We start from the raw sequence: 24,620 nt of genomic DNA, 5'->3' as shown, positions 1-24,620 counted from the left end.
TAAGTGTAAAAATGAGGTAGACAGCCTTATAAGTACAGATAGTGTTCAATTTACAACAGTTCATCTAGTAATGGTTCGAAGTTACAAAGGCACTGAAAAAATCACTTATGACTGTATGCTTATGACCACTGCAGCATCCCCATAGTCATATCTGCAGCATCCCCATAGTCATATCAAAAGTCAGACGCTTGGCAACTGACTCATATTAATGACAGTCCTGGGATCATGTGATCACCTTTTGTGAATGTCTCACAAGCAAACTCAATAGGAAAGCCAGGTTCACTTAACAACCATGTTACTAACTTAATGACTGTAGTGATTCACATAACTGTGGCAAGAAACGGAGCAAAATTCACCTAACAACTGTCTCACTTAGCAACAGAAATTTTTGGTCTCAATTGTGGTTATAAATTGAGGATTACCTGTATGTGTGGACTGCAAATTTGCTGAAGATTGAAATTTTGCTCAATCACTCCATTTTCCCTTATAATTAGAATGGGTATGTGTGTATGTATATCTACTGTATATCATCCACATATACACACTTACACACATATTGACAAAACATTACAGAAAAGAAGTTTAAATGTGATTCTGGCCTATAGTAACAATGAGATTTGTTTGGTTGGTTGTTTTACAATGTGCAGTGAAAGAAACAAAGAATCCTGGTGCAAGTATGAATAAAATCATATTCACAATGGGGCTTTCCACATAATACTAGATATATTGGGTAAGCTCTGAAGGACTGTTTTCCTCTTTTTTTCTTGGCAGAGTGATAGAAAATCATCATATGGTAGATGGAGAAGAATACGCCATACAATATGCAGAATATGAAGAAGGTTGCCCATTGCAGTGTGACTGTGCAGCTGACTGTTACCAATACGACAGCAGTCACCAAGAATACAGGTAAATGTCACAGATATCAGCTATGGCTCCAAGGGAAACTCTATTGTAAGTTAGGTGCAATGATTTTCTAGCAAGATTTTAGTATTCTATGAAGCTTAATCAGAGCTCTTTTATTACATGAAGCTTAATTTTACAGATAAGAGCTTTACCGTTGGTTCATTTCAAATGGCAACTGTGGATTTTGAAATCTGCCAAATAATAACACCCAAATAGATTTTTTAAAAAAACAATTCCTATGCCATGAACTTACTTAGATCTTACTTAGAACTTAAAATGAGCAAGTCAAGGAAACAGATGCAGCAGCTGAGCCAATTTTCTAATGCCTAGGAAGAGAGGTTTTTCAGTGAAATTTTGAAATAAAATACTAACTTCCTGACAAATGCAGGAAGCAGTATTATAGTAAATACTGGTAGAACAATCTCAGATTCTTCTACTTTTCTTAGGATAAGCCCACACATCCACCAATGGCATTGCAATTCTAGCTTAGATAAAAGCTTAGATTTCAGCTGTCAGTTGGAATTTTTGACTTTGGGAGATATTTTTTTTTTTGGTAATTTTGGAAGTGATAAAATTTCTTATTTACCTCCTCGCCCTTATTTGGGGTCAGACTTCTATGCAATTCCATGTGACCAGATTTGCTAGCTATTTATTTTCTAGGATGAAAGGTAAAAGGAGTTGGATGTATTTGGTTTGAAGTAAAATCCATCAAAAGACAAGAAGATAGCTGTCGCAGTAAGAGTGTCCATAGAGGGGGAATGTCAAAAAAAAAAAAAAAAAATCAAGATGGCAGCCACAGTTAAAGCCCCATCCCTTTTCTATGTACATTGATGCCACATTGATGATCTTTATGTGACTATATGTTAAGATATTTAAATTTAGTAGCTGAAGCAGTGGGTTGTGCAGTGAGCCAGAACACCGTTATAGTTGATTGATTTGAGAGTGCTGGCTCTTGCATGAGGCAATCTGCACTCTGATTGGTTGCTATTGGTGTGAAGGGGGAGTTTCCCTTTTTTCCTGCCTTTTTCTTCTGTGTGCCCTGTATGCTCTGTGATTTACCTTATGATGCGCCTGTTAGCCTGGCTATCTTGTTTACTGTAAATATAGATGTAACATATATTTATTTATATAAAACTACACGTTATTGTCAGCATCTCCGACTTCATTGTTGCACAATTCCCTGACACTATAGCTGCCAACTTGATTTTTTATCCCCCCACAATAGATGTCCCATATGTCAAGATAAAACGCTCTAAATTCTCAATTATATTTTACCCTTTTTCTCTGGACTGTCCATTCATGCTCAGAATACCCAGATGTGCCTTTTTTATGCATCTCACTGGTAAAGTACCACTGTTTATTTTAAACTGGGGTAGAAAATCTTCTTCCCTGGCCAAAACAATCTTTTTAATTGTCAGATCTGTGTCAAAGTTGACAGCACTCAGGAGACTAGACTTCAATGGGCTGATTAATCCCCCAAAGGTCACATTAATTTACCTACTGTGCAGGTGGCTCCACACTTTATGAATAACCTGATTATACAACATTGAAGATACTGTAAATAAGCTGGGTTTGCACAACATGCTAAGACCCAAAAGAAACAAATGAAGATTCATGCAAAGTGGCTGCTAGATTTTTAACCAGGTCAGGTCCACGTGTTGTACGCAGCTAAAAGGGATAATATTTATACATCTCTGCTATGCTTTATTAGGGGCAGGCTTCCAATGCCAAAGAACTTGAATGGGGAATAAATCGTACAAATGTAACCAAAAATATAACTTCAAGCCACTGTCTAGTTTTCCCAAAGGTGCTTTTTCAGGAGGCAACTGGACTTTTTTTGTTTTTTCTTTTGAAGAAGTTTCACTTCTCATCCAAGAAGCTTCTTCAGCTCTGAAGGACAGTGGGGAATGGAAGTGGGGGTCCTGTCAGAGCTGAAGAAGCTTCTTGGATGAGAAGTGAAACTTCTTCAAAAGAAAAAACAAAAAAAGTCCAGTTGCCTCCTGAAAAAGCATCTTTGGGGCAACCATGACCTGGATGATTGAGAATCTCTACAGACACTGCCTAGTTTATATCTACTTTCTTTACTGATTATGTAAGACTTCTTTTCATTATTGCAGACTAATGAATTTAAGAGAATTCATCAGGGATGTCTGCAGGGTGTGGTGAAAAAAGCCAAGATTATGGTGCAATTGAAGTTCTGTCACCTGTCTGTCTGTCTGTGTCTGTCTATCTGTCTGTTTGCATCACACTATTGCCATCACTACACAGTTTTTGACCAAACCTACAGATGCTTCTGGAATTTCCTCAACATTGCATCTGATTTTTCTTTTCTTTTCTTTTCTTTTCTTTTCTTTTCTTTTCTTTTCTTTTCTTTTCTTTTCTTTTCTTTTCTTTTCTCTTCTCTTCTCTTCTCTTCTCTTCTCTTCTCTTCTCTTCTCTTCTCTTCTCTTTTCTTTCCCCTCTCCCTCTCCCTCTCCCTCCCCCTCCCCCTCTCCTCCCAAACACCAACCCCTTTCCTTCCTTGGATCCTTTCCCTTCTCCTTTTCTAGTGAGAAAAAAGAATTACTTACACCATCAATTCGCCACTTTTTGCTCCCAAACATTCCAAAGCAAATTACAAGACAAAATAATTTAACTTTCCAGCACATGAGATGGCCCCAGCCTCACCTTTGCTATGAAGTCTTCAGGCTGGATGATCAAATAATCCCAAGGATGCTGCAGTGATTAGTTAGTAATTGGCAGGGGTTAGAACATAGTTGAAGGCCTTTCCAATTCAAACAATGCAAAAATGAAGTTGAACATTTTGTGATTCGGGATATTATGGCAACTGAGTCATGACTGTAGAATGTTGTGCAAAACAGGCCATTGCATAAAGCTATAAAATGGGATTTTGGATAATATTATGCTGTGAACACTGTACTTGTATTTTGTTTCCCTTTTCCCTTTAGGATGTACTGTAGAGGGTTGCGTGAATCCAATGTATAATTTTAGGATTCTGCATTCAGCAATTTTAAGGACCAATAATTTTACTCGACAGTTAATTCTGTATGGAAAAGGCCCTGACAATTCTGAGCTTTCTATTTAATTCAGGTCATTTTCTGATTTATCCCTCATGGTGATATGAAGAAATAGACACACAAGGCCCATTTTGTGAAATAAATGAAGTCATCATATCTGTACTCCCTGTAAAGGGGCCCACTTTTATGTATTAAGTGATAGATATCTTGGTTCTACTGTTGCTGGTTTAGTTTCACTGCTCTTTTAATTTGCTTTTAATCTTACCTTTATTTTCCATTTCTCTATTTTATGGTTTTAATTTCTGTCTATGTCACCCAGAGAGAATACTATAGAAATGCTGTTATCATTGACACCCACAGATACACAAACACACCCACACCCACACCCACACCCACATCCACACACACACAGAGGCATGTTTATGTTAAATAATTCTCTTTTGCTTCCCTTCTGATGCATCATTTGGAGCAGCAAACAAAAAATAATTAAGAAATAATTAAGCTTTTATATATATGAAAGTTTGAAACAATGATAAATGCTAATACTAACTATAATATGTATCTCTTTCGAGAGACTATTCCATAAGTGAAGGCAGGGGGACAAATGCTGAGGAACCCTGTGAGGGAAGACCTTTCCTAGAGGTAGCTTAAATCCATCAACTGAGGGTCTTCAAGTGTACAAGCATCTCCTCTGGCTTGAAATAATAGTGGCAAAGATAGCAATAGCAGTATCATTTAGACTGATATACCGTGCCTTAGTGCTTTATAGCACTCTGAATGGTTTATAGAGTCAGCATATTGCCCCTAATGATCTGGGTCCTCATTTTATTTATCACAGAAGAATGGAAGGCTGAGTCAACCCTGAGCCAGTCAGGATCGAACTCCTGATTATGGGCAGAGTTATTTTACAATACTGCATTCTAACCTCTGCACCACCACGGCTCACAAATAAAGACTTATTTTCAACCATAGCAAACACATATTTCTAAACTCAGGAAATGCATTTTTTGCTTATGCAGCTGTTTTCATATTATGTATCTAAAGTTTATTATAAAACAGATATTATCATTTTTGTCTTTGCTCTTAAAATGTTGGAGAATTCTCTTTTTACTCTTCTGGGATTGTCGGAGCTCCCTTTTGACTTGATTCAACATTGTATGCTGACTGATACTACATGTAGTCCTCGAGTTACAACCATAGAGTCCTGCAATTACAGTTGTAGTTTGCGGAAAGGATCACATAAGTGATAGATTGCAAATGAAAATAAAACCAATAAGCATGTCAAGAAATGAATTGGTAGTTATATAAGATGAGTATTTAGTCATTACCTGTACCATGTACTGTACTCTGTAAAGTGGTGCAGTTCAGATTCAGACAAATCTACTCTTCTGCTGTGAGAAATCGTTAAAGAAATGACTGAGTGTCTTCTATTTACTTCTTCCTTAGGCTGAAGAGACAATCTAGTAGCTCCACCTCTCCACCACCAAAGAAGAAAAAGAAAAAAAAATCAGGTCACCGGAGAAACCGGTGAGTCTCTTCAATGGAACTGATATCTGGAAGTCTATGACTTGAATCAGGGGCTATCCAATCGAACTGCTTCATTCATGCATTTATGCAGAAAATTCTAAGTGTGATTCCTGATATCTCTAATTAGATCTATACTGAGGGCTTCCAGAACTAGGCTGAAATAACCAGAATGATCCTTAGATGGCAGAAAAGAGTGTTTTCTGTATCTCTGTATTACCATCTATTTCTTGCATGCATTTTGCATCAAAAATAATCTTACACTGCTGCCAAGTAGAATAGTCTACTATATAATAGGCTAGATCACTGGTTCTCAACCTTTTCTTCACCACCACCACCCTTTTGTGGCCATGGTCCATGGCCATGAACCCCCAAGCGCTAACTCAAATTTTAAATTGTAACATTTCTTCAAGCCTTCATGTATACCCTGTGATGACATTGCAGCCTCCCCAAGGGTCCATGGACACAGGTTGAGAACTACGAGGCTAGTTGAATCAATGATTTGATAGCCTTTTCTGACCTGATACTCTCCAGTTGCAATGGGCTACACCTTCCTAATGATCTAGACATTAGGGAAGTCATAGTTGCCAAGGTAAAACATCTTGAGAGCATGGGTTAGGGAAGTTAGGAAGGTTTTAGACCTTGAATCTGGCAAAAAGACTCCCTCCTTAGCTGGAAAAGTTGGCTGATATCTGATTCAATATAATTTTATCTATTGGCAGCCTTCCCAGGTAAATCAGACAGGAAACATTATCAGATGAACTAATTCTACTTTTATTGTAAAACTATACTGACAAAATCGTGCATACCTGAAAGTACAAATCTCCTGCCATCTCCTTTACAGCCTGAGAAGTTAGGGAGAGTTCCTTCTGAGCCTCGTTCTCTACCCATTATGTAGCTCCAGGCTCTGTCCTCTCTTACCTGACCATTCCTTAAGCAGCATCTCTTCAGGTCTTTCTCACATCACATGATCCTGTCAGCCAAAGAATGTCGGCTGACAAGGACTAGAAGGCGAGCTTTTTCTGCAGTGGCCCCTGCACTGTGGAACAGTGTCCCTTTGGAGATTAGAGTAGCCCCAACCCTGTTAGCCTTCCATAAAGCACTAAAAATCTGGCTGTGCTCGCGGGTCTGGGGCACAACATGTGCCAAGGGCCCTGTCTCCTGGGTATATTGTTAACAGGCCAGATACCTTGCTTTTATATGTATTTTGAATTAGACATTTTAATTTTTTTACTGTTTTAATGCTTTTTACTGTTTTAATTATTTCAAAATGATTTTAAAATTTTAATTGTAATATATGTTTTGAATTGTGAACCACCCAGAGTCGTTTGCTGAGACAGATGGCTATAGAAATATAAATACATACATACATACTGGTACATACATACATACATACATACCGTGTTTCCCTGAAAGTAAGACCCTGTCTTATATTTTTTTTGAACCCTGAAATAAGCGCTTGGCCTTACTGCCATGCACTCAGATTGGTCTTATTATCAGGGGATGTCTTATTTTGGGAGAAACAGGGTACATACATACATACATACATACATACATACATACATACATACCTTTATATCTAGAGAATATAAAGTCTTCCATGGTCGCCATCTTGTGGGCAAGGTAGATATGATATTAAATGGTTCATTGTTTTGAGCATGCACGTTAATAGAGTTACCAGATCTGGGCTGCATAAATCAAGATAATCACCAGGTGGCAATAAAGCATTAGAGTGTTCTGGATCTTCTTACTACCATCAAGGGCTCATCTGGTTTTCTGCAGCCGGAACTGGTAGCATTAGTATTAACAACACACATATAAATGTTGCGAGAAGATGGAACAAAATGAGACTTTGAATCCTTCCCTATTCTACACTCATTGAGAAAACTCTACCTTGGAAACTATCAAAACTGAAAGAACAAACACTCCCACCCCCATGCCAAATAAACCTTTTTCAATTAAAAAGATATATTTTGGAGTAGGAAGACCACCAGGTGACTAAAGGTAGTGAAGGACTTCTTCTTCTTGTGCCATATCCATCATCGGACGTTGGCAATCATGTTGGCGATCCTATTTTTATCAACAGCCGCATGAAAAAGTGCTGCTGTGTTTTGTCCAAACCAGTCCCTTGGATTTTGAAACCATGATGTTCTTCTTCTGCCTGGACTTTGTGAAGGACTTGGAAAAGTTTTCTTGTAGACCCCATGAAAGGGCAATTGGTTCCCCTCTCCCCACCTGGGCTGTCCATCCTCACCCATTTTTGTGGCTATATAGAAGCAAAGGGAAGCAATCACCTGAGTAATAAATGCTAGGAGACAACAGGAATGAGCTGTCTAGATTATCTTTAGCTTCCCAAGCTGTTCTGCCTATTGAGAACAGAGCCTTTATCTACTAAACTACCGGTAGCTTGCTTCCATCAGCTTTAGGCAAAAATGCTACTCAGCTGCCAGAGCCTTGAGTTTCTGCCTGATAAACAGGGTATAAATCTAAATTTCATCTTATCAGTCAAATGGCCTTCAGTAAAGGGAATGGGGAAGGTTGACACCATCTCACCCTTGCTTCAGAGAGCAAAACCTCTTGCATCAGTAGCATCTGACAATGGTTGGATCTCTGTGAAGATGCTGCCAAAGGATTACCTGGCTTTGTTGCTTTGTGTGAGAGAGAGCTGGACTTTAGGAGGCTCCCTGTACAATTGAGCATGATGGTCTTTGCACTAAACATGATTCACATCCATTAAAGAAGGAAGGCATGGCAACAGGAGCAGTTGTGAATGAAGACTAAGAGATTAGTAACAGAACCAGACAGCCTATTATCTTTGTTTCCAAATGATTCCATCCTTTCTTTAGCGGTTGACTTCCAGGTGTGTTTGCTAATTGAGAATTCCAGGAGTGGAAGTTCCAAAACCTCCAGAGTTTTGCAACTCTTGGAACCTCAGCTTTCTGAGGCAAGCCAATTAACATTAGTTAATTGTTCTCACTGTCAGGAATTTTCTCCTTAGTTCTAGGCTGGTTCTCTCTTTGATTAGTTTCCATCCATTGTTTCTTGTCCTGCCTTCTGATGCTTTGGAGAATAGGTTGACCCTCTCTTCTTTGTGGCAGCCCCTCAAATATTGGAACACTGCTATCATATCACATTTAATTTTTGCATATTTTTTCAGTTTTGCTGGCCGAAGAAATTCCCCAATTCTTGGACATTTTTAGGCAGCAGTGTACTTGATCTTCAGGGTGCAATTAAGGCTGAGACCCCCATACATCAGAAAGAAATGGATCAAAGTGAGATGCTGAGGATATCACAACCACAACTGACATCTCCAGTTTCTCCCACTTAATGTAAAGACCAGCCTGCTCCTGTGTCACATATTTTTTTAAAATATGAATGGCTGCCCAGCTCTGTTGGTAATATCTCCAGCCGGATAGTGAACTGCAACAAGCTGTGAGAGGCAATGTAGACCAAGGAGCAGGAATACCCATTTCCTTTCTTTCTTCCCACCAATCTTCCATGTTTTCTGCTTAAATGTGCTAGTCTTTTCAGAGAATGACTGTTTTGAGGAACAAGGTTTTTTTTAGACTGAGTGAGAAGCACTTAAAAAGAGGAACTATAGAGTGGTAAAACTATCTGGCTTTATCTGCTATTCACTCTGTTTCTTCTATGAGTCTTGCTTGTTTGGTGTCTATCAAGCCAACTAGATTTGTCTAGCCATTTGGTAAATGCAGTAAATAATTACTCAAAACAAGAGCAACCTGGAATGTCTCTTTTGACGAACTAAGATATTTTATAGGAATTGGCAAAGCCTTTAGAAACAATGGTGGCAGCAATTGCCTCAAGCAGGATATCACAGGGGAGAGGGTGTCAAAAAAGTTGATGGATTTGATTATATAGTTGCAACCATCATCTTAACTTTTTGCCTTTAGTCCCGCTGGCCTCAATCCTCACAGGGAGGCTCTGTCCAGAAATACAATGTTTCAGAATTTGAAATGATTGAATGGATGAACACTTTTCATTCTGGGCAGGAAAGCAAGAATATAATACCATGAGTTAGTAGGGTTTCTACACACATTCCATTATATTGGGTTACTGGCTTCAAAGGACAAAAACAATGGATAAAAAAATATATTGACCCAGCATGAAGTGAGGAAAAAGTGGAGAAATGGAAGGAGGGGGCCCGGAACAGCAGATTTCAATTAAAATTCTCCCTTCAGGTCTCTCCAGGGATGTTAAAAAGATCTTGAGCATTTATAGCAGTGATGTGTTTGTCATTCTTTGCCCTCCTACTTTTGAACAACTATTTTAACCATTTTAACAGCTTAATCATCTTCTCTTCCTCCAATGGTTGGGAAATGTAAAATGTGATAACCATGTTCCAATCTACACATTAACTAGTCAAATGCAGATTAAAGCATTTTTCAGGAAGATTTGCAAAATGTAACTCCCCGTTGGTTCCTAAATTCTTAGTCATTTTTAAAGTTTCTTCTGAGCACTTACAGCACCTGCTATATGATGATCTTTCAAACTATAACCTCTAAATGAATGATCTAATAAATGCTCACTCTTAGTGCTAACCATATAAAACCAATAGTAAGTGCATCCACAAATAACTTTTGTTTTAAAAGAAATTACTCTGAACTATGGGCAAGGAAACAAATTATAGTACCACCTGACTGGTCTTCAATTGGATGAAATATAGGTGTGACCTGATGAATCCAGAGGAAGATATTTTGGCAGGGTAGCTTCTTATTATATCTCCCTTCGAGCACTAGATGGCATTAAGCTTTCTATTAATATCAGATATGACACACATTCTAATTCCTAATGTTCATGAAGTGGTTTTCAGTTAATTGTTAGAATTCCTTGAGCTTCTTGGAGAAAAGTGTAGGATATTAAATAATTAACTAAAGTCTTCTAGATTGGCTTTGTTTATATGTTGTACTTTCCCATGGATAACTAAAACCCATGATTTTAGTCCAATTTGCACAACATGCTGTATTGAAAACTGAATAATTGGTTGGGTTCATAAAAAAATAGACTAAATATAATTGGCATGTCAATGTTTTATGCTTTGTCACTTAGCAATGCTGCAAAATCTTTATGTATCTCTGTACATCTCTTTCAAAGAGGATCCACAGCTTCTGAAGCCCATTTTTTTCACCTCAATGTGAACTAATACATTGTTCAGGAAATCTGATATTCTTTAGATACTCATGGATTTATTCAGAGCGCATGCAAGATGACAGAACTTGCAGAAAGTTTATAAATAGAACCTGTGGGGATGGTGAGAGAAAAAGAAATTCCCGTCTTTTGATAAATCCAATTTTAGAAGCTGGTCCTTTTCCCAAATTCTCTTTATGAAGAGATTTTCCTTAATATCTGCTTTGTCTGTTTCTGTTTTGCAACTTCAGCAAAAAAAGGAAACCTGGATCAGAGCGTAGGTGAGTCTCAGGTTTTTTGGGGGGAGGGCAACATAATTGATGTCATGCTTTTCCCCCCCAGCAATCTGAAACCTGGATGTGAAAATCCTGTCCAAAATTCTTTGCTCCTGGCTCTTTCAGAGGTTTTTAAACTAACTGAGAATTCTTTTATTGATTAATCTGGCCTTTTGGTTTAAGCTGGTATCCTTTCATTTGTACCCTTTAATTTTCTTGTCCTTGTGGAAAACATACCTACATATAACTACACACTCTCTCTCAACTTTTGTGAAGCTATTTATCTTTTGCAGAAAGCAGTACACTTTCAGAGAAAAATGCAAATCCTATTCCTCTTGAATGGGGACAGCATTTCCTAGAATTGCATGGCCTATAATGAGATGGTTACAAAAGAATTCTTATATGTTATTTTCCCTTACAGATTAGGTATCCAGCTAGAACTAGGATTGGAGTCTCTAAACAAACCTTCTCCCACCCACCTTTTTCCCCCTCCCTCAAATCCTTTGAATGGTGGAACTCAACTTCAGTCCTAGCACCATCACAGCCTCTCAAAAAGGCCACCTCATGCTGTTCCCCAAGGTGCATGAGATTTCCCCCAGGACCCAGTGCTCTCAGGATCTGTTATATACCACTTACCTTCAGACAATGTTTTCTTTTTATTGATAGGCCCCTGCGGCCTCTACAAGACTACCCCGGGTCACATGAGACCTTCAGCTGCAGTAAATGCTCTATTCTCACATGATTTTTGGAGGCTCTGGAGCCCATGCAAGAGCACAGCCCTTTTGTATAAGTTGCAGAAGGTCCATAGGCTATGCCAGAGCACACTCCATTCTCATGAGGCCTCCACAGTCTCCAAAAAGCACACAAGAATTTTGTGTGTTTTTGAGAATAGTTGTTGTTGGGCATTGATGAACGCTCATGTGTCGCTCAAAATGTTGTGGTTCACCATCAGTGACCCAATGGTTGTCCAGGCCCATGGTAGCATGTCCGTGTCTAAAAAGGCAAGATGGCAGAAGGTGCATGGCAATGCAAGCCCGGTCTGTTTTGCATGAACATCGGCATGTACAAAAGAGATAGGACTTGTACTGTGACGCTTCTGTCATCTTGCCTTTTTGGCATCCCACCAACCTAGACTCCACTGATCCAGAATTTTGTAGCTCATATCAGATACCCATAGCTGGAATTTATTAAGAAATCCCCTTGCATGGGATTATATAGGTGTACATCTATGAGGTTCTGTGATTGTGTGTATTCATGTTGTGCGTGGTCATTCATCTACTCAAACTTCTGCCCTTCTTCTTGCCTTGGGAACTGTAACTCCCATGATGACTGAGCATTCTGGCAATATAATACCAAAATATATTCTTAAAAGAGAAGAAGCACTTCACAGAATATACTTCTTATCCTTCATAGTCAGAACCAGCTGGCTGGGGAATTCTGGGAGTTGAAATCCACATATCTTAAAGTTGCCAAGGTTGAGAAATCCTGCTCAGAACTAACAAAAAATCCAATATTGATGCAATGAGTGCAGGACATACATGAGACAAAGACTGAGAAAGATAATGGATCTGTCCATCCATTTTCCCAGGTTCTAAAACTACAGCTTTTCCACCCACTCAGGATATTGGGGATATATAAGACTTAATCAGCCCCTGCCTGCGTTTCTTCCTTCCTACCTTTTACTAACTAACATCTGATACTTGTTATTACTTACAGTGGGGGTAGTTCTTCCCCAGTTCGGAAGGAGAAGAAGAAGAAAAGTGGGAAAAAACACCGGAGAGACAGGTAATCTATTTGGCTATCTTTGTTGAGTGTCTTAAGCACATTCTCATGTATCTCCAGTTAAAAGGAATGTAACCAACAGGTACAGTTTGTTCTTTAAGTGAGATTGAGGATAGCAAAGGAAACATTGGCCTAGCCTAGAATTTTTAATGTCAGCCATTTTAAATGTGGACTTCAACTCCCAGAATTTCTCAGCTGGCTGGAGAAGTCTGCAAGTTAAAATCCAAACATAGGAAAGTTGCTGATATTGAGAAACTCTGGGTTATATGAATCAGTGTGTGTATCCAGTTACTCCAGAGACAATACCATTAGGGATTAAGCAGCCAAAACAAATCTGTCCCATTTAAATTGTGTTTAAATTCCAGTTTAGCCAAATTAGCAAGCATTCATCTTGGCTTGAAAGAACTTTGTCAGGCTTGGATATGGATAGAATTGTTTGTACTTTATAAATCTTACAAAGAAAGTTCTTGTCTTCTTTCTTAAACATTTAAAAGCCAATTGAATTTACTATATAATATATTGGTAACCTCACTATCTAACTTGCAGACTTCTCCAGCCAGCTGAGAAATTCTGGGAGTTGAAGTCCACATTTAAAATGGCTGACATTAAAAATTCTAGGCTAGGCCAATGTTTCCTTTGCTATCCTCAATCTCACTTGAATGTGTAACCTGCATCTGTACAACAGCCCTCTCTTCTCTTCCTCCACCAACCCAGCGTAAAACCTACAGCAGTTTAGCCACTCTGTGCATCGGATGCATTGTGCTGTAAATCATGAAAATGTATGCCTTCTAATGAAATTTGTTAATGTGAAAATAAAAGGACTTCTGATCTTTGGCTGCAACAGATGGCAGTAAAAAAAACAAAATTCACTCCCATTCAAATTATGGTACAGATAGTCCTTCGCTTATAACCACAATTGGGACTGGAACTTCAGTCACTAAGTCATGTGGTCATTGGGTCATCATGTAACCACACCTGATTTTACAAACTTTTTTTTATCATGATCATTAAGTGAATCCCGCTTCCTCCATTCACTTTGCTTGTAGGAAGCTGGCTGAGAATATTACAAATGGAGATCATGTGAACCCCACCCCCCGATGCTGCAACTGCAATAAATGCATATCGGTTTTCAAGTGCCCAAATCACAATCATGTGACTGTGAGGATGCTGCAACAGTCATAAATGTGAGGATGGGTCATAAGTCACTTTCTTCAGTGCAGTGACCGAATGTATACAATATTGAGTATAGAAAAATACTGTATACACGAAGGACTTATTGGAAGAAATGATGTAATTCAATGCTAGAGCAAATCCATTAAGGAAAAAGATACTGATTCAGCCTCCCAACAGCTAAAACAGCTAAAGGAGCCACTGATCCCAAAAACTCAGAAAAGTTCCTGATGGGAGCCTTCCCTAACAGTTTGGGACAGTATCTTTAGAAGATACAATCATATGACTGTGAGGATGCTGCAACAATCATAAGTGTGAGGACAGGTTATAAATCACATTCTCCAGTGCCGTCAGAATCTTGACCACTAAATGCATGATATAAGCCAAGGACCACTTATAACATGTTTTTATACTTTTATGTTTTTTTTTAAATGTTTTTATTCTTTTTAATGCTTTTATGGCACTCATAAAGTTTGGGTTTCAGTGCAGATTGTCAAAACAGATTCAGTGCAGATTGTCCCTTTTTAATATTCACACTTTGGATTTAGTTTCTTGGTCATATTAAACTGTTATGGGATTTGGAGAATGACACTGTGCTTGTGTGTGTGTGTGCGCGCGTGTGCGTGCACGTACATAGACACTCATACACAACTAAACTATACACAAGAACTTTTATACGATGTTGAGTATAGAAAAATACTGTATACACGAAGGACTTATTGGAAGAAATGATGTAATTCACTGCTAGAGCAATTCCATTAAGGAAAAAGATACTGATTCAGCCTCCCAACAGCTAAAACAGCTAAAGGAGCCACTGATCCCAAAAACCCAGAAAAGTTCCTGATGGGAGCCTTCCCTAACAGTTTGGGACAGTATCTGTAGAAGATGCATTAATCTACACAGAAAACACTAGATTAGGGAAGGTAGGAACAGACTGAAGGGCTGGTAATATTAGGAGACATATGACTACTCTCCCAAAGGTGCTTTTTCAAAAGGCAACTGGACTTTGTTTTGGGGTTTTTTGTTTTTGTTTTGAAGATGTTTTGCTTCTCATCCAAGAAGTTCTTCAGAACTGAAGAAGCTTCTTGGATGAGAAGTGAAATGTCTTCAAGGAAAAAAAAAACAAAGACCAGTTGCCTTTTGAAAAAGCGTCTTTGGGACAACCATGACATGAATGACTGAAAATCTCCATAGACAAATGATCACCCTATTGTTTTTTTTTTAAATAGTTATTTCACAGTATAAGGAAAAAAGGGTAAAATATTACAAGATAGCCAAAGCTTGCAAGATCCCTCCCTCCCTCCTTTCCTCTCTCTTTCTCTCTGAGAAATAGTTATATAACACAATTAAACGGTACACCCTTCTGAGTGAAGACTAAAGCTTCCTGTAGAAATTTCAGTCATTAAGAGTCAATGTTGCCACACTTACGCTGTCTCTACCTTGGATTCCATTTTTCTCATACAATATTGTCATACGATGGAATACAGTGTAGAGGAAAAAAACCTTTAAACATTCCAGTTAATATTTGGTTGTGCTATTAATCCTCTGTTTCAAACAATGTATCCCTCTCCCATTCCCTCCCCTTTGTTTTCCTCTGGTTGGTTGCCTGTCAGGTCTGGATCTGGATCTCATAAGAAGAGGAGGCACAGGTGAGGGCGGACGGTATAGCTTTCTCCCCCTTCTTGTTTTCACTGCTTTGCACTCCAGGCTAGGCCTAGCACCCCTTTCCTTTCTTTGTTCATAGATGCTAATTCTGGCCCTAATCAAGCCTAATTCCTGATGATTACATGGAAGAACCATGTATTCTTGGCAATAACACCAGGAAGATTGGTCAGTGCCTTCCTCTGGGAGGCTTTTCCAGTTTTGTGCTGGTCTCCTGTTCAAGTGCTGACCAGCTCTAATCCTGTTTAGCTTTTGAATTTAGCAAAGGTAAAGTAGGTGCTACTGTCTGCTTTATAATTAGCAAGATAGATAATAAATTGCCTTGCGGTTTGAGGATAATATTAATTTAAACTTAATTATTTGACTCTTTTTCTTGTGATGAGCTTAAAACAGCCTGGCATATTCATACAGATTGCTTTGAAATGGGCTAGGGACTATAGCCGTGATGGCGAATCTATGGCACGCATGCCACAGGTGGCACGTGGAGCCATATCTGTGGGCACACGAGCATTGCCCTACCTCAGCTCCAGCACGCATGTGTGTGCCGGCCAGCTGATTTTCGGGCCTTCTGGGCCCACCAGAAGTCGGGAAACAGGCCGTTTCCAGCCTCCGGAAGGCCTCCGGGGGGATGGGGAAGGCCGTTTTCATCCTCCCCAGGCTCCAAGAAAGCCTCTGGAGCCTGAGGAGGGCGAAAAAACGGGCCTACTGGGCCCACTGGTAACCTTTTTGCCGTTGTGTGCCAAAAGCAGGGGAGCGCAGTGGGGTTGCACGTGCATGCACAGGGGGCACTGGGGGGCATTGAATTATGAGTGTGGGCACACGAGGGCGTGACCCCCATTTTTGGCACATGACGGCAAAAAGGTTAGCCATCACTGGACTATAGCAAAGATAGCTTTAGAGCTGTAAAGCAGTGCTGTGCTGGTAAGTGTATAACAACCAGTTCTGCCAGCTCCATGTCTGTGGCTATGCTTCGGTTCACTAGGTGTCATAGCTCAGCTTTACTTTCAGCCAGTCTGCAAAATTCCCCAAAATTTGATAATTGGCTCTCACGAGCAGGTACAAGCCAGCGCTAGCACACCACTAGCTACCATCTTGAGTGAAAGATTCAAAATTCAAAAGCTTGGTAGCAGTGAGAAAACTGCTTCACTTGGCAGAAAGGCATCTTCAGGTGATGTTATAGCAACTCATCAAGAAATCTGATCTTGATATCCCAATTAAAAATCCAGAGTAGTAGCTCCACAGCAACCTAACCGTAAGAATTGCATGTCACATATTGTGCCCACACAGCCTTCCCTGACACTGCCCACATCTCCATTCATTTTAGCAACATAAAAGTTTTGCATATGCAGAGCAAAGAGAAGTGAGGTTTCATAAGGGTTGAGATTAGGATAAAAATAAACTGGGGGAGGGGAGACAGGGGGGCATTTGATAAATGAAGAAAAAGGAGATGCCAGCAGATGAGACTATCTGCAAATTACTCAGTAGGCCCAACCAAGTGGCTGTTCCTTCTGTTTGTTTTACCCCACCGTGCTCTCTCTTCTTTCTTTCTCCTTCTCCTGAATATTTTGTTTTCTGCTCTCTTGTAGGTCCAGAAGTCCCAAGAACAAAAGGAAAGAAAAAAATAAAGATAGAAAAAGGTGAGCTTTCAGTTCTCAGTCTGCAATGCTTATGAATTTCTGGAGCTAGAAAACAGGAAGGATAAGATGTTGGTGTCTATAAAATGCATCTGGGTCAGAGGTGGGTTTCAGCAGGTTCTGACCAGTTCTGGAGAATCAGTAGCGGAAATTTTGAGTAGCTCAGAGAACCGGTAAATACCACCTCTGACTGGCTCCGCTTCCATCTATTCTCTGCCTCCTGAGACCCAGAGAGGAAATGGGGATTTTGCAGTAACCTTACTCCAGGAGTGGGGAGGGAATGGAGATTTTACAGTATCCTTCCCCTGCCATGCCCACCAAGCCACACCCACAGAACCGGTAGTAAAAAAATTTGAAACCCACCACTATAAAGCTGGTGTTTTATTCCCATTTAATAAAAACATTCCTTCCTATGGAAAGAAGAAGGAAGTGGAAATGCCACACTTAAGAAAAGGCATTGTCTCTCATGTAAGGAAAGTGCTTCATCCAAGAAGAGACTCTCTTTCCTATATATCAGAAAGGAGGAAAATGCTTCTTTTAAGACAGCCTTTAAAATCATGTACTTTAATATTTTTGTATAAACCTCTGATTTAAACAATTTTAATTCATCAATAGTTTCTTTTTCTGCCTGTTAGCTTGTTGCTTGTGTTGGCTCCAAGAACGTAGCATTAGCAGATGTAGCAGTGCTGATATTAATACTGGAATAGAGCTTGATGGAAGTTGCCAGATCACAAAAAGGAGTGAGATCAACAAATGGAGCAGGGCAAGAAAATGCTAAAAAGTCTCCTTCTAAGCATTTCAGTCTTTGCTTCAAACTAATGCTTTAGAAAGCATCTTTCTAAAGTAGGCAGAGTATCTACCTGTGATATGTGTTATATCTCACTGGCAGTGATATATGAAGTAGATCTAAAATGGAGGAATTCATCAGAAGGTGGAATAAATTATATCACTTGATTTTACATGGGGGGGCGGGGAGAAGATGATTAATCTGGGGCACTTGCTTTGTTGGCCAGGCCTAAATTCATCATAGTTTGGCCACAAGGGAATTTCTATGGATTGTTTACATTACTGACAGGAGAGCCAGCTTGGGGTAGTGGTTATGACATCAGGCTAGAAAGTGGGAAAACATGAGCTTTAATCCTGCCTTAGGCATGAAGCCAGATGGGTGACATTGGACCAGTCATTCTCAGCCCATGGAAGAAGAAGGCAAGGAAAAGCCTTACCAAGAAAACTGCTGGAACTTGCCCAGGCAGTTGCCAAGTTACTTATAGAATCATCTTCTTGTGCCATATGCGTCATTAGACATTGGCGATCATGTTGGTGATCTTATTTTTATCAACAACCACACAAAAAAGTGCTGTTGAGTTTTGTCCAAACCAGTCCCTTAGATTTTGAAGCCTTGATATTTCTTCTTCTGCCTGGATTCTGTTTGCCTTCAATCTTTCCTTGTAGGAATAAGTGAAGTATGCCGTATTTTTCCGGGTGTCACATCACATGTCCAAAATATTCTAACTTTCTCTTTTTTATGGTTTTGATGATTTCCCTTGACTTTCCCAGGTGTCTTATCATCAGTCTTTCCTAATTCAGTATGCTTCAGAATTCATTTGCTGGGATTATTAATTTATTAAATATACAAGGCCACCTGTTCATTGCAACTCTGGAAAATGAAAACAATGTTAAAACAATTTAAATGTTTGAACAGAAGAACAACAAGCTTCCAGAAAAATTGGGAATTACAGTCCTAATACATTTGCAATGAGCAAATTGGGAAAAGCTGGATTATCTGCAACAATAATTCTCCATTTCTCTTTTAAAAGATCAAATAGAGCAGAAGTCCTGAAAAGCACTGACATGAGCTCCATGTTGCCTTATCCCTGATTAAAGTAATAACTTATGAATAACTGAGATAAAGACTGTTGATAAATTTGTGGGGTTGAAGGAAATTAAAATTGAATTGGGAATGGAGAGATCATTTTGAACATTTTGCTTTTTCTTCCAGAGAGTTGAATCTATTTACTCTCCCCCACAACACCCCCGTGGGAAAGTTTTTAAATCAGAATAGGCAATGCATCTTGGGCATTGACATTGTCTTTTGATCCTGTGTCTAGCAAATGCTTGTCTTTTCTCCTTTATTTATAGTAGAAACCTTTAAATATCAGAAATAATTTCAGATTTACAACCTGAGAAGCATGTAGAGAGCTCTTATTTAAAAGATTTATATGCTAGCCCATGTTAAACAAGTCCAGGCGGCTCACAACAGCAGTAAAACCCAATATGTATAAAACACACCCATAAAACAAAACAAATCCCTGGTGCTATAATCTTCCCTTTGGGAAGCTGCACAGCCAGCTCCAACATTTCATTCTATTTATTCTATTCTATCCCAGCGCCTGGGTAAAGAGCCAGGTCTGGGTAAAACGCCAAAGGCTAAAAGGGTGGAGACCTGCCGGAATCGTCAGGGGGAAGATGTTTTGTAAGGTAAGGGCAAAAACAAAAACCTTGTTTACAAGATAATGGGCTTTATCAGGACAATCATTTTTTTCAAAATACACTCAGGCTGGGTTCTTGAAAGACTCTTAATCAGATCAGTTACACATTTTGGTTAGGTTCCTTTTGTGTTACTTAGCTTACCGTGTGAACCCATCAAGTTTGGTTAATTCATGGTTCACTGGATTCTGAAAACCCAGTTTAATTTGGTAACCAGCAGCCACCTCTGCAGCTTGTCACTAGTTTTATAGGTACTTGTCATTTAATGACTGTCTTGTTTTAACAACTGTTCAATTATTACAGTAATGAAAAAATAACTTTATGACCAGTCTGTGCATTTATGCTGCATTTGCACACAAAAGTACTGAAATTCTTCTTGAATGATAATTTTGCTGGGTGTGGATGGGGAAACACATGCAGTACAAGGGAAAAAAACCCTTTATTACTCATAGTTACGTCAAGCTATTTTTCTTAATTGAGTTTCCTTCATTACTAATAAGGGGGAAAGATGCAAAAATTCCAGGGGGAATTCTGGAATCTGCAGGAAAATGAACTTCTTCAAACATTCTACTCTGAGAATACTGTACTCAGTGGAGCTTGAAGAAACAGGACCCTTAGCTCCAGGGAATTTTAAGAGGTGAAGTCCACACATCTTAAAGTTGCTGAGATTGAGAAAGACTGCCTTAGAGAATAGCCACTGGAGCTGCAACAGATTCTCATAGGATGAGATGCTATTTGTTGCCATCCAACCCCACAAGCAGAAAAATGCCATGGTGCAGACTTAAAGGAAGACATTTTTCCTCTGAAATGCTACTCAGATGTGTGTGTGTGTATATATATTTGTGTGTGTGTGTGTGTGTGTGTGTGTGTATACATAGCTTCTAAGAGTGACAAGAAGCATCACTGATAGTACAGCAAAGTTTCCAGAAGAAGCAAGGGCGAAATTGATTTAAAAAAAATACTGGTAGCTTGGGAAAATTCTTTTGAAAAAAAGTAAATGTTCAAATCCAGGATTGGGACATTGCCAGAGGCTCAGGCTGTTGCCCCTCCTGCTTTCTGGCTGGCTGAGGACCTTGAAGAGAATCTGACTCTGCATTTTTCCTCCCTTTGTTCTTGTTCAGAAGCCTCTGAATAAAAGTCCAATGTCTTTGTAGGTTTTGCTGTTGAATATTGTGTTTTCTTTGTATCTCCTTTTCTGTTCCAACATTTAAAGATCCTTATTTTCATAAGGGTTTCATTACAAGCATTTAAATATTTTCCATTAAAATGTCTGTGAAAACAGCAAGTTGATAAGAATTGACATTGGAGCACCCCAGTTAATATCCAGAGAATCCCCAGATTGACATGAATAAAGACAAAAAGTAATAATGAAAAACAGTCTGAATCTTGCACACCTGCCAAATCTCCCAGTATCTGAGGACCTTCCTATAAGATCATATGAAATTTTAGGGTTTAGGGTTTATTTTGACCATAAAATGAGATTGACCTGTGACATCCAATTTTAAACAGCTTGCCTTTCCCGGCAATAGGACAACAAGATCAACAGCAGCACTTGACAGGGCAGGTTTGTTTTTTTGTTTGTTTGTTTGATTGATTGATTGATTGATTTGTTGGTTAATTTATGCAATCAAGCTATTTTTGACTCCTAGCACAGCATAACTGGATTTTATCAATGACAATCTATCCTTAACGTGGTCATTCGAGTCTTTGCACCCATCAGCATTGTCATTGAGTCCTTGCTGCTGGTCATCCTCTTCTTTTCTTCCCTTCCTCCTTTCCCACCACTGCAGTGAAAACCAGAGAGTTAGTCAGCAGCACTTGAGGGGCAGAACAATCCATAATTTCGAGTACAACCCTGCTAATCCCATGAGAGAGTATCTGATCACTGTTTTCTGCTTAGCTACCTTATGCTCCAGCTTCTCACTGCCTTCTTACAGATCTCACAGTGAACTGTCTCCTCGTCGCTCCCACAGACACAGCAGCTATAGTTCTCGGAGCCTTTCTCTTTCCTCGGAATACAGTGACTGCAAATCCACAAGCAGGTAAGCTGTGGTTGAGTCTGATCTGGCACATTTTAGTGGAGATGCAATATTATTTACAATTTCATTTAGTCAATTTCTAAGGCTGCCTGATCCTCAAGTAATTCAAAGTGATGCACAATAAAAACTAAAAATGGTAACAGGGAATACAAAAACTCAACATTCCAGTAGGTTTACAAATTGCTATGGTCCAGAATCTGCTCAATGAGCCAGGTTTTTTTCCCCCCAGTTTTCTTTTAAAGGGCAGGAGCATGAAAGAGGAATACAACTAAATAGAGTTCATTTTATTCAAGGCAGCCCCTGAAAATCCTTCCTAACTTTAACTACATCTGTACAAGAACACATATCTCTAAATAACTGGAAATGAAATTTGACACAAACTGTTTTGCAACATTGAATTAAATATGGCTGCTGTTCAGTTAAAGTACTGAATTATAGTATTAACATTATTTGGTAAGAAGTGTGTCAGCAAATAGGAGAGAAAGAGCACTGGATTCAAATCTTGTAAAAGTGACTGTTTGAAGATAATACCTAATGCAGTAATTCCCATATAAGGATGGCATTAGACTGGGGAAACTGGTCTTAAATACCATGGTAAGGACAATAATGTTCTATTTTCTGTACAGCTTTTCCACAAGTAGACTTCCTCTGATTCAGGGGTAGGCAGTGGAAGACCCAGGCTGCATGCAGACTCCTCCAAATATTCTTTTTCCCCCCCTTTTGGCAATCTGTGGCGTGGCTTGTAACTCTGATTTAATCAGAGCAACAAAACAACAAGGCTTTCCATCAGCTGAGAAAGGTAATATATAAAAAGCATAAACTCCAAAATAAGATTAATACAGTTGATTTTTTTAAAATCCCAAACTCTCGAACCCCTCCTTTCATACATATGTGTTCAGAGGAAAAAGGAAAATCACAGCCCAACTATAAATGCCACATTTTGCATCCCTGACCTGTTGTGATAAACAGCAGCCTTCCCTTCTGCTATCTGCCTTCAGTATGACTTACGAGAATAGACAGTTCCTCTGCCTTCCCTTTTGTCTACAGATTGAGCCCCAAATACAGAGAGGATGGTCAAAGGGCCAGCAGCCACAGATCCAGCCACAGCCCATCCTCCTCTTGCACTGGCCACAGCCGATCAGCCACGCCTCATCAAAATGGGCACAAGGGCAGTGCCCAGAATGGCCGCCATAGCCATGGCGCCCTGTTGGAGAAGAAACAGGAGGTATGGATGCTTCTGTTTTTACCATGATTTGAGCCTCACCTATTCCTCCTTTCCAAAACAGCCTTGTCCCCTCCTTTCACTCCTCCCTTGTTCTCTTTTGGACACTTTGCTCAGGATATGATGGATAGCAAAGGCTCCGTTGATTCAGAGTGAGATTCCCCATAACCATTATTCTGCCATGCCAATTACAATCCAGCAATCTACATCCAAGCACCTTCATATACCTGTACAATATGAAGGGGCAAAAAATTGAAACCATGGGGAGAAATGAACTGTTTCTCAGGTTTTAGTTAAGATTAGGAATGAGGGGAAAAGTTTGCTGGCAAATCTTTTCAGTTCAAAAAGTTGGGGTGTTGCAAGTGCAAAACATTCTAAATCCCATTTTTCTTTCTCTCTTTCTCTCTCTCTTGTGCACACAAATACACACACAAAATGCACACACACCTCTATCACCCTCTTTCATGGCCTGTTCATGATTTCTGGCAATTGTAGAGATTGTTAACTTTTATCCACAAGCCGCTTCGAGGATAGGAACATTCCTTAAATCAGTGGGACAGAGCATATTCTTTGTTTACAGGAGATCCCCAGAGGCAGTCTGTAACTGCTTGAACCCCTCAAAAGCCACTAAGTATAGATCAGTGTTTCTCAAACTTGGCCACTTGAAGATATGTGGATTTCAATTCCTAGAAATCCCCAGCAACCACAGATCATCCTTCTGTAACCTCTAAATGTATTGAATTACAATTCATAAAATTCCATTGCTAAGTGGCCAAAAACAGGGAGTTGTCATTCATCATCTTTGGAGGGTGGCAGGATGAGAAAGAAAGTCCATTTAGGACAAATAATGCTGAATTCAATGAAGTGTATAAGGCATCTTCCTATTTTGAAGATATTGTTCACATTGCCTTGTTCTTTTGATGTCAAACATAGCTGGGTATTAATCAAAATCTCTAGTGACAGGGCAGTGGTTCCTGCCACTATTGTGACATTTTAATAGTAATCATAATAAATTAAAAACTAAAGAATTGTCACTGGAAAAAATAAGGAGTATGATCATTTGTACTGTGAATAGGAAGATGATTCATTCTTGCTCATATACCCTCCTTTCTAAAAAGTCAAGGAAAGGAAGAATTGTCCATGACACTTTCACCCACAGTTTCCTGGGACAGTTGCTTGTTTGTTAGTGGGCCTTTCTGAAGGAACAAGAGTGGCAGAATCGGGAGGGTGGAGTTAAAAGGAGGATAAGCTTAGAATCCCTACATAGCCACAAGTGAACTAAGCCCAACTTCCCTTGAATTCCGTTGACTCTTATCTAACCCCAAGCAGGTGTTAACCATTAACTGAAAAGATTCTTGTGCATTAGTGTGATTAGCAATAAATCAGTTTAATTGGATCTTCATAATCTCAAATTCAAATAACTTCATTTCAGTCATTAACCTGCAGAAGTGGACCTAATCTTTCACTCCTGACATTAATCTTCTCAGGTCAATGAAATTCAAAGGAGGTTGGACTTAGTTCATTTGTGGTTATGTAGGGATTCTACGCTGACCTCTCTTTTAATCCCACCCCAAATTCTGCTACTCCTTCTCCTACACTGTCATAACAATATCATCCAAACCCAACCCAAACATAGTTGGAAATAAGTAATAAATTTGCTCTTGTCCCACATCAAAAAATTCAAAGGACCATTATAGAACCATTGATAGTCAAGTAGTATCCACTTTTTTTTTTCCAACTTCATGGTTGCCTCTGGTCCA

General features: G+C 39.3%; 1 protein-coding gene across 1 annotated transcript in view; it reads left to right on the top strand.

Annotated features, from left to right (window-relative positions):
* Positions 1-24,620, top strand: part of SRRM3 (serine/arginine repetitive matrix 3) — a 78,100-nt gene that overhangs the window by 31,726 nt on the left and 21,754 nt on the right. The window contains exons 3-10 of the mRNA XM_070945963.1: positions 772-906; positions 5,367-5,447; positions 10,841-10,870; positions 12,581-12,649; positions 15,430-15,465; positions 17,065-17,115; positions 21,537-21,641; positions 22,686-22,863. Of these exons, the coding sequence (XP_070802064.1) occupies positions 772-906; positions 5,367-5,447; positions 10,841-10,870; positions 12,581-12,649; positions 15,430-15,465; positions 17,065-17,115; positions 21,537-21,641; positions 22,686-22,863 (685 nt within the window). The remainder of the gene's footprint in view (positions 1-771; positions 907-5,366; positions 5,448-10,840; positions 10,871-12,580; positions 12,650-15,429; positions 15,466-17,064; positions 17,116-21,536; positions 21,642-22,685; positions 22,864-24,620) is intronic.

This window comes from Pituophis catenifer, unplaced genomic scaffold, assembly GCF_029215685.1.
Source record: "Pituophis catenifer annectens isolate HBS135680 unplaced genomic scaffold, rPitCat1.0.hap2 SCAF_1, whole genome shotgun sequence".
Lineage (NCBI taxonomy): Eukaryota > Metazoa > Chordata > Lepidosauria > Squamata > Colubridae > Pituophis > Pituophis catenifer.
Note: the sequence above shows the minus strand (reverse complement) of the source record. Positions and strands in the feature narration are given on the sequence as shown.